The sequence below is a fragment of the Rhea americana genome, unplaced genomic scaffold (assembly GCF_003343005.1).
Source record: "Rhea americana isolate MKP2758 unplaced genomic scaffold, rheAme1 scaffold_118, whole genome shotgun sequence".
Lineage (NCBI taxonomy): Eukaryota > Metazoa > Chordata > Aves > Rheiformes > Rheidae > Rhea > Rhea americana.
Genome location: NW_028185239.1, coordinates 2,110,994 through 2,122,012, shown reverse-complemented (window position 1 = coordinate 2,122,012; position 11,019 = coordinate 2,110,994). Strand labels below are relative to the sequence as shown.

The 11,019-nt window shown below is 42.0% G+C and overlaps 1 protein-coding gene across 1 annotated transcript in view; it reads left to right on the top strand.

The window, feature by feature from the left end:
* The window catches only part of LOC146600703 (uncharacterized), a 7,497-nt gene extending 6,432 nt beyond the window's left edge, over positions 1-1,065 (top strand). The window contains exon 4 of the mRNA XM_085318907.1: positions 809-1,065. Coding sequence (XP_085175033.1) covers positions 809-1,001 — 193 coding nt within the window. The 3' untranslated portion in view covers positions 1,002-1,065. The remainder of the gene's footprint in view (positions 1-808) is intronic.
* The last annotated feature ends 9,954 nt before the right edge of the window (positions 1,066-11,019 follow it).

The window sequence follows — 11,019 nt, the reverse complement described above, 5'->3', positions numbered from 1 at the left end:
AAGCCCCAGGCCCCAGGATAGAAACCCATTGGCTAAAATTAGTGAGGTTTTTCTGCTGCCTTCAATAACCCAAGATTTCATTTGTGTGTCTGAGGGCTTCCCTCCCAGCTAGCATTTGGGGTCTTAGCGTTAGTTACATGAAATTGCAGCTGCMTGGGGTGCGGTATCTCATGAGGCATAGCTATTCATTCCCAAAGGAGGGGGAAATAAGAGATGTGAGCTCGACAGAAATCAACACAGAAGTTCTCAAAGAAAAGTAATAGATTTTTGAAATCATTCTTCTGCTCTTTTCCTTCCCCCCCCCTTTTACTTCTTGTTCACAAAACACCTCAGAAAGAATGAAGTTCGAGAAGCTTATCAGGCTCYTTTCAAACTGAGCTAAAGCAGCACTTTTAAGAGGAGGGGATAAAAAAAACCCCTCTTCCTGGAGGAGAGGAATTCCTGTATTMTACCTCCAACCTCCCCTGAACGCTGCCTCCGCTATCCTGGCCCAGCTGGAGGGGCTCTCTGACTAGAGGAGCTTCCCACAGGACAGTGCATAATACCCTGGTGAGGATGACCAGGACTCAAGCCACGGGGATGGAAGTCTGTGCTGTGACAGGCTCTGGTGGGCCCRGGGGTTGTCCTTCTGTGCTCAGATGGTGTGTGACCCTTCCTCGGGGAATATGTTGGGCGTTCAGAAGCTCGTGCGTGCGATCCGGTGGTGATCAGGAAAGCACCTCGGTTTCTTGAATCAGTAGATACAAATATATAGTCTGTATATATATTAATATSTGTATATTTTGTTTCAAGTGTGTTTGTTTTCCAGACCTCAGAGTGGGTTTCCGAAAATTACTGCGGGCGAGAGCGGACGTACTGCTACTAGCGCCACCCGGCACAGCGTGCCCAGCTCTTCTGACACCGTTCCCAGTGCTATTGTGGCTGCAGTTGCTCCTAAAGGCATGCACTTTTGGAAACTGGCTGATAAAAATGCACACACACTGAGCTTTGATGCAGAATAATTCCAAGATATGATGAGCCTATTATATGTATATGAATAAACCTCTGAGGGATGCATGAACGAAACCTTTTTTGATCTCCTATCTCTCCAGAACACTTCATTTCATTGCCTCTATCTCTTCACTCAAATTCAGCTACTTTTTTTTATTCACCTGCCACGTGCATGGCATATTTTTTTTAAAAGAAGTAAGGACTAGTCTTCCAGAGTGGATTAGTGATGGAGAGAGAGATGAAGGAAGAAGCTATTGTGAAAGGCATATATATGTGTGTGTGGGGGGGAGGTGTAATGTTTCTACAGCAGGTCACATAGTACCAAATTTTTCGTCTAAAGCTGCAGAYGTTGGAAACAAGTGCAAAGCTGAGACTCCCAGTGTTGTCACAGAGAAAGTGTGTTCAAATCACACTCTGAAAACAGAAGGCAAATGGAAAAAGGAGAGTCCTCAATGCATTATTCAGAAAATGAACTGATCAAAATATCGATAGCATAGACCACTCCTTACTTTGTTTTCTTTCTAGGGTCCCTTTTTCCTCTCTTAGTTTTTAAATCTTTCGTGGCGATAAGGTTAGCAAGAATGGGAATTCCTCCCTCGCACAGCAGTAAATTTGTATCTTGATCTTGCAGGTGACTCCAGTCAGAAATCAGAAGCTACCCAAGCTCAGCAGGACAGGCATCTCTGAAACTTTGTGGTGCTCTTGTTTCGATTTTTCCTCTAACTGGGATGACACTCATTGTCCTGTAACATGTACCAGCTTCAAAGCTGTGGGGCTTCTCCGCATCTCATTGCCCTTGGATGGCACTGTGAAATTGTATAGTTGTAGCCTGTTGTTCAGTAGAACTGGGGAAAGACTGTCACATTTCAGGAGRGTCCTATTTTGATGAGCTCACAGGGAGGGAGACTGAGGTTGGTTTGATGTTTTTTCTGTAGAGAGCAAAAGTTAAGGCATGCACAAAAGATAATCAACAATATCCAATCATTGTTGTCTCTTCTTRATATTTTATTATAAATTCACTATTAAATAAAGTATGGCATTACAGGGACCCGCTAAGGTAAAAGCAGGAAAACTTTTTAATTGAATTTTATCTTAAAGCAGTAGTATGAGGTCACCCCTTTTGGACACCAGAGAGTGTTCTGAGGAGAGCACTGTGAGAGATGTTCAGATGGAGATATGCTCTTTTGGGAGAAAAGCTGTGGCTGCACAGTCAGGTCTCCGGTGCCCAGTAAGGTGCAAACTGGCTGAAGCTGCTGGCAGAGTTGGGGCATCTGCAGCAATTCTCTGCTCGGTGGATTCTCTAGCATGAAGTGCAGGATTGAAGTCACACTTCAGTCTTCCCCTCAGGGGGACAGTAATTGTGATGCTGCTGTCTATTTTCATGAAACTTGGAGGACTTCAGTATCTTTGAGACTTTGATACTGCTGAGTTTGGTAGCCATCAACCTGTGGGTTCGAAAGATCTTCATAATGGGACATGAGGTTCATAGGCTAAAAGCTGGCTGAAATCAAGGAGGGTTTGTTTCATGCATTCTTTGCTGGTTTATGCTGTCTGTGGGTCTTGCGAAGCTATCTATCTCATCTGCAGCTCGTTGCCAATAGATAGTGGTAGTAACAAAACCCTCAAAAKGCTGGAGTATTTAGGACTGGGGAACACCACGAAGAAGTAGCTATTAAAATTATTAKCACCGGTGCTCAAATTATTCCTGGCCAGTGCATATAATCTGTGGTGCTGGGAGGAAGAAGGGTGCTCAAGTTGCCAGTGAGTTTTGATCAACCACAAGGCATGAGACGGTTCACTAGTTGCTGCAGAGCCCGTGGCCCAACAGGCAAATACGTGTRCGCCACATACGCAGTGTCAGACATCCCATGCTTGAAAGCTATAAACAGAAGAAAGTGCTATGAAGTGATGCTGGACTCCAGCTGCTCAAGAAGGCAGTGTGGTACCATTTGGTGTCTGTGAAACTGCGTGTTTTGGAAGCATTTTCTGGCCACTTTGATCTCTGGTCTTGCCCTGACCATTAGAGTCTGCAACACTTCTTCAAGTTATTTTTTTGGTCGTCTCTGATACACTTTATTATTAGCACTAGTGTGCAGTTTAATATAGGGTAACCAGATGCCCCAGCTTGACTCAGTCTTGATTATTAATCAAATGTCCTCTATGCAACCCTTTTTCTTGCTGGTTTCTTAAGCCCCAGTATTTAATACAGTTTTCACTTTCCTGTTGTTAGCAAACACTGGTTCATATCTGACTTTATAGTTTTATTATGCAGTCAGCTATRGAACTTAAAATGGCATTATAAGGTTTCCTTGAATACTCTGGCTTTCAATATACACTCCCTCCCATAGCACTATGTTTCTAAGGCTTGTGCTATTACACTGTGATAATGCACAATTTTATATTTTACAATCATCAACTGTAAAAATAAGACAGTAAAAGTTTGTAATTTACAAGGCTATAAATGACATCTGCAGATCTTATGGGTTTAAAGATATATTGGTTCAGTTTCGCATATATATCAGCCTGAGACGGAATCTATTAGATTTTGTGTATATATACAGCATATTGGTTCCATTTACACACGATGTTGTCATGTTTTTGAGTGAGAACATAAAAAAAGAAAGAGAGGAAAAATATAAGTATGGACTCTGTTAACTACAGCAGATGTTTCCTGAATATGCCAAGTCATAGGGGCTCAATAGACATGAAATGGCAGTAGAAACAGGCCAAACTCCTGCAAGCACATATGGATGTGCTTTAAATTTATGCATTTGAATAGTTGATTTTAATGGAAGTGTTCATGGATGTCATGCTCAGGATGTGCACGAGAGTTTGCAAGACTGGATGATTAAGAACATTTTACTGTAAGGCCAGAAATTAATTGCATATATATGAATACATCTGAATATATATATGTGTGTGTGTGTGTGGGCAACCATGAGCTGCTCTGTGAATTGCTTGCAAGACCATTCAGCAAATCTTGCAAATTAGGTGTGTGACTAGAAGAGCCAGCTACCCTAAAAAACTCACTTTAAACCAGTTGTGTGAGACTAGAAAATGGAGAGAAGGGAAAATATGGCAGACCCTATGCCTGCTGCTGTGTGAGGCTGATCCATCTTCTCRATGCAGTTGTGCCAACAGAAAAGGTCATTGCTACCACATGGTTAGTTAAGGCCACTCATTTAAATTGTTTATATTCAGCCAGTTAGTGTAGTCAAAGCGACCGAGGAGGACCAGGGCTGTGTTGCGGAGAGTGGGAAGCTGCAACCGCCAGTGTGGGAAGGGCTCAGGGCAGCGAAGGCTGCTCCCGGTGAGGGTACCTACCCCAAGCCACCACGCAATGYGCCTACTTGTGCACTGCTAGGAGCAAGCGGTGCCTCAGGTACACGGGGCTGCACCCAGCATACAAGAGGTGAGGAGGTGCAGTATTTGCTCAGAARGTGTTATTTAGAGAAAGGTGATCTCAAGGCAGCTACTTAGCAATACCTTGAGGGGAATGACATGCCCTTCATTGCACAGGGAAGGGTTTTTTGAGATGGAGGAAAGAAGTTATACCACGATGTAGATACCAAGACTGTTATCTCTTGAATCCCCAGCAGTAAAGCAGTTCTAAGCCATTCAGGGRTAATAGTGTGTATAGGTATAACTGCATGTTTCCATACTAAAGAAAATTATTTTTGAAAAGATGAATATTTTTAATATTTCTTCAGTCATGCTAATGATAATGAAGGTTATACATGAGACATCGGCATTTTCAAGTGAAAAGGTTGACCACCCTGCAAATAAATAGTAATCTGAAAGAAAAAAAAATCTCTTGTTGTTTCAAACCAGAGGTGGAGATGCTTTTTGGAAAGTGATTTGTGCTATATGACTGCAAAATACTGCTGTATTGGTGGGAACATACATGGGACAATGGACAGGGAAGTCTTGGGGTATGAAAGCAGTGAAGAATTGTGATTTCACTCAGATTGGTTTGCACTCGGTCCTGGCCACATGTTTCCACTCTGAGAAAAGGTCTGACATCTGATCAGCAAAGGTTGGGCAGTATTATTGATCTTCAAACATTCTCAGAAGAAATACCTTTTTACAAATATCTATGGTAGCTCAAATCAAAATATGCTGGACAGAGCAAACCTGCAATCATTTCATTAAAAAGGTATCAATTTTCAGTATTCTAGTTTTTGGAAACCGTCACGTTTCCCTTAGCAAGTAGCTCTGCGTACGAGGACAGTGTAATTGATTGGACACATGTTCATCGAAGCCAAGGTGGTTCATTTCAAACCTATTTATCGTCCTGCAAAGCAACTGCACTGTAACATATTTTTTTCCTTCACATGCTCTCCCAGACTGTGGGGCATAGTGCTGTTCAAACAATAAACCTATTCATTTAACAGARTAGGTGCTTGCAACTAAATGTGTGGTATCATTATCATTAGCTTCAGTTCCATCAATGYGGTGTCATTATTGCATTTAACTTAATTAGCATGGGAGCTCGCTCAAAAGAATGCTTCATAAAGAGGGATGTTGTAAATGCATTCTTGACTGCTAATAAATAAACCAATAGGCTAATGCACAATGAAGAATTTATAAAATAGCTGCTGGAGTGGAAGGCAGGCAAAAAGTAACACGTACATGTTTCTGCTTAGGGAAAGAAGCCAGCAGGAGGGTGACAGAGACAAGCTCACCTAACAGCTGCTTATCATGAASGTATTACGGCATGACATTATCTCTTCAGGCATGCTCTGGAGGAGATGCATAGCTTCAGGAGGGTGGGTGGGCCAGGCAGTCATGCGTGYAGCTATGAAATTTGGGTGCCTCGGTTTGGGAGCGCACTTGTCCTTTTATRCTTCTCAGAGTCCATTTCTGAATTGCTGCAGCGTATGCGGAGGAGTTGCTTGCACTATTTATTCTTTTTTTGGCCTTTGYAATTTAAACAGCTCATCTCTGGCTATGGAAAACATAAAAGGATCTATTTCAGCATATTGGCCTCCCTGGCTGATCAATACCCCTCCTGCCTCCCCCGCTCTGCTTCTGAGATCATTTCTCCGAGCTCCGCGAGGAGTTACTGCTGCACGGCACACACATCTGCTTGTGACATACTTTGGATGTTTTTTTTCCATTCCAAGTATACACAGATGAGCTGTCTAATGAGCAATTAAAAAGATAGCCGAAGACTAGAAGTTAATTGTTTCGCTTACCCAGCCGAATAGACATGCATCTCCTTTCACCCAGTATCCTCCTTTCTTACTCAGAGACAATAGGAGAGGCTTTGAATTTTTCCTTGCTGTTTTTTGAAAATGCTGCATTTGAATGCCAGCCTCATCCCCTCTGGAATCATGAGCCAGGCACAAGCATAGTGCTTGAAAACAAACAGAGCAGCTCCCTTCTTTAGCTTGGTTTTCAAAGAAGGTGAGATGGTGTGCTCATGCTCTGGGTGAAGMTGCATGTGGGTGGTGTTTGTCCATTCCTCCCTAATAACGTATGGAGCAGGTTTTGCAGAGGTGCTGGGATGTTTAACTTCCTACAGCTTGTGAGGCAATAAGTGGATGGTAAAGGAAATGGTCCATGGATGGAAAGGCTTAGCTTGAGCTCAACCCTAGTTAGACTCCAGCAAGCACAGGACGAAGGGCAAGAAGCAAAGAGAAAGATTACAGATGCCATAAATGTGGGAAAAACTTCAACTGAAGCTAGTATGGGAATGGATCTGTAGGAAACCAGGCTTTGTTAATTCTGCCACTCACAGAGCCAGCTAAYTCTATTGCCTTCTGGGTTTTTTTGGGGGGTGATCACAGTGCACTTGGGTGCCAGTTTTCCAGCTTTTCCTCATAACAGTTCAGTCCACAGTTGTCCTTCTCTTGTCAGAAATGAGCTATTCTCTTCTAATCATGCAAAGCTTAAAGAAAACAAATGAGAGCTGTGATAAAAATACATGTGAACTGACATGTCTGAATATGAAAGGTAAGGAAATGAAAACATTCCCTGCAGGCCTCCTCAGCTACAGCAGCCCCTCAAATTTCCAGTGCCCTCAGACAGCGCCCTTCCCTCATGCTGTTGAATGTCAACAGGAACACATCTCCTAACAGGAGAAATGACTTGGAAAGCATAAAAGGACAACAGTCTATCCTTTCTTTCACAGAGGCAGTTTTGCCATGTGTATTTGATCTTGCAATTGAAATAAGGTCCAGCAGGATGGCTGCGAATGGTTGCTGTGGTGGAGTTCTCATGGTGGGCTCCAGCCCTTAGCAATGGCTTCGGGTGTGTGGAGCAGGCAGAGCAGCTGGGGATGGGCCTCGAGAGGGGGCAGCAGCTCCAGGGATGGCAAGGCAATYGCCTACCTGGGATTCATTAAAGGTTTTCTAAAAGAGGTGAGCTCAAAGACAATTGGAGCTGGAAGAAAAGTAGTCAAAATGAATCTGGATCCATTAAAGATTACTATTACTATTATTATTTTTAGTGCATTTCATGTCTTCCAGATGGCAGAAGATAACTTGTCAGCTTTCACAGCAGCGGGAGGTCCCGAATTCACTGGATTTAACAGCAAAGTACAGGCAAGCATTAGACACAGCTCATGTTTAAATGACTGTAATGGACAATATGTCAGAACACTTCTGTTTGAGAGTGCGAGAAACTGGGAGAAAAACTGAGGATATGAGGTGAAACTATTGGCAGAATAAAAGTCCAACAAGAAATGGAAGGAACAGTAGAAGCATCTGAAAGTAATTACCTTAAACTTTAAGCCAGATGAGGAAATATGTCAGAAGATGCTGAAATTTTGCTTCATCATTTTGATCAGAAGTTACAAAAGGGAATGTTTTTGCTCCACCGTCATCATAGCTTGCCAAACTCTCTAAAAACACCCATCCAAACAAAACCRTTTGTTTCTTACTGAAAGAATCACTTCTTACAGTTCCTAAGACAACTCTTTTTCATTGCTAACATTCATTTTACAGATCACATGCTAATGAAAAGCAAATAGCCAAAATTTACAGGTAGATGTTCACCAAAAACTGTAAGTAATAAATCCCAAGTGAAAGTATTAATATTGGAACTGTGTGCACATGGGCTAATCAGGGAATACAATCAATGCTGAAGGCTTATTTGATCACTCTTGACTGAAAGACACTGTTTGGAATTCATATATTTGTGATTATTCTACAACTCAGAAAATTTGAGCATATTTCTCAAATGTGAAAAATCAAAAACTAGCAGACAATTGCAGTCTACTTTGGACAGTAAGGAGACGAATTAAAACCATTTATTTTCTGGTGCTTTTTTGAGGGAGAGAGCATTTATCTGAGTTTTTTTTTTTTTGTTTGTTTGTTTTTTTTGCAAATGTATTCATTTTCATTAAGTGATGCTTTTGAAATGAGCTTTGAGGTCTGATTTTTAAGAGAAAAGAGATAGGTACAATTTAAAAGAAAATGGTATTTCAAGAGCAAGCAGACAATGGGAACATGGGAAGAAGGTAGAAGTGGTCTCAAGTTGGAATTTCTTGACAGGATTTTGCAGAGAGATAAGCACAGGCAGCATCAAAAAGGATGGGCAAAAGAAATTTGCCTCCACTGATGTTGCTAGTTGCCAGTGAAGTTGAATTAACCTAGTTCCATCCTACTCAAGAGTGAGTGTATGGCACAGACATAGCCCTAGAACCATTTCAGTGTCACCTGACTAACAGCAACTCGGAGCGGGGGGCGGGGGGGAGCCATAATTTTCACTGTTTCAGCATCTGTCCACTGGTGACTGAAGTAGCTGCAACTGTACTAGGGCCTGAGATAGAGCGGTCCCAGCAGGGCAGACTTGGCAGCTGTGGTTTGGTGTAGGTGAAATGGGGTAAACTTGAGGAGAGGGCTTAATAGTAAGTAAAATGAGAGATGCTCACACTGTGCAGTCGTAATTTAACAATTTGATTGAAGAGAGTGAGARGTCAACTTATCGAGATATTGCTGAGAAAGAAATACCCTGGGGTTATGCGCAACATGAGTGAGAGGTCAATGGCACAGATGAGAGGGGAAAAAGTTGAAGACAACATTGAGGTGCCAGCTGGTACGACAAGGACAGGAGAGATGTATTGGCTGGGCAACAGGAAGGTTGAAAGGTTTAAAATGAAAGAACAAAAAGTTCTCTTTGGTCATATTGGATTTTCGATTGTGGGTCACCCCATYCAAGAAGAAACACTAGAATTGGGAGGCAGAGTGAAAGCCAGCTCCATGAATGCATGGACTTGAACCCTTGGCATGGAGAAAATAGTTATTGCACAAATATTTGAGGTACTAATGCACTGACCAGGCACAGATGGACTACAAAAGGATAAACAACTGGTGAACTTCAACAGGGAGCTGATGCTTAAAGTGACTGAGGCTGCATTGATCACAGGTAAATGGTAAGGATTCTGTGAATTCAGTATGGATTTACTTTAACTGGGACTTATCCTGAATTCTTAATCCTAAATTATTTGCCTAAAGCTCTTACACTGACTGAAATCAGGGGGGGAGAGGTTGAGCCAACCTGAGAAAGAAGGTATGTGTTGTTTCTGATATAAAAACTAATGAAATTATTCCGAATAAAATATGAACAATTCTCACAATTCTAAATTTTTCTGCTTTAGGAATCATGAATGAACATGCAATCAGAATGCCAGGGGAATAAATAATGAATGTATGTTTTTTGAACTTATATCCAGACGTGCTACTGGAACTTGAAGGAGTTATTTTATCCATTGTGSGGCACTACGCTGCAAGCCTTGAAGTTTACAGGCATAAAATTAGCCGTGGTAGGCCTCCTGCTGTGTTTCTTATTTTCAAAAGAAGCACATTGAATATGATGGGGAGAAATAGTTTGTTTCAAAATTGTGGGGTTTTTTTAGTTTTTTTTTTTTTTAAAAAAAAGAAAGGCTGCAGAGTTCCAAGAAATTCTCCCCCCTGTTTCCCATTGATATCTGCAGGTGTACTGAATTCCTGGCAAATCAGGCTTAATCTGCCATTTGTTTTGATGCTTTGAGAAGGTGAATCAGTCTGTGTGCTAGCTCCTTTTCACCCGCACAGGTAGACCCTGGTTAGGAGTAAGCCTGCATGCATCTGCGTGTGTATGATGCACACTGAGATAAGGCTGCATCTGTGGATCTTGTCAGGACGTCCTTGATCTGAATGTGCTCCCCTGAGGGAAGTGACCGTTTCTGGTCTCCTGATATACCTGTCTGTTCACACAAATGAACAACAGTGTTTTCCAGCTCTGCTGCCATTGTATTWGATATGTGCAAGGCACCTTGCTATGCTTCTAAGAGTAAATAACTGCAGAGTGACACAGTTTGGTAAGCATTTATTGCTCATTTTACTCTTCCTTTCTGCAAAAGCTAAGGACTTCTCTTGGCCTTCTTACTGCGCCAAAACGTACACCTCGCTAGGTCAGCTGGCATGCCTCYGAACCAGACTGCGTTAAAGCCACTTTTCTCATTACCTGAGCTCGTTTGTTCACAGCTTGGCACTGTAAGTGCTGTTCTGAATACCACAGATACATTTCTGGGGTCATCTTCTCCTCAGTCCTCTGGGGTAAGGCGGGAAGAGGTTTTTTAGCTCTACCATTTATCATTGGATTCATCATTTTACATAGCCAAAAATCAAATTAAAGGGAAAGCAGATGACTGACCTGGTGCCACACACAAACACAAAGGAAGAAACAAATAAACCCCTTTATCTGGGGGAGGAATTAACAGCAGTTCTTCCTTTCCAGTGTGCGGAGCTCCATGCATTTTATCCTGCCTTTCTGTCAGAGTCCAGTACTCTCTGAGCAGTTTTTCTTTTTTCTTTCTTTCTTTTTCTTTTCCCTCTGTACATGGAGGGTTTGATGTTTAACACCATATTTACATAAAGATTTTTGACATTATACAGGATTTTGATTTAGCAGATTGGTAGAGCAATGTACTCAAATCACAATACAGGTGACACTTAGCAAAGGATGGCAACTGCAAGTGTACAGCTGAATCAGAATAGAAATATGATTCTCATTGCTGGTCTCTATAACACGCTCACTGTC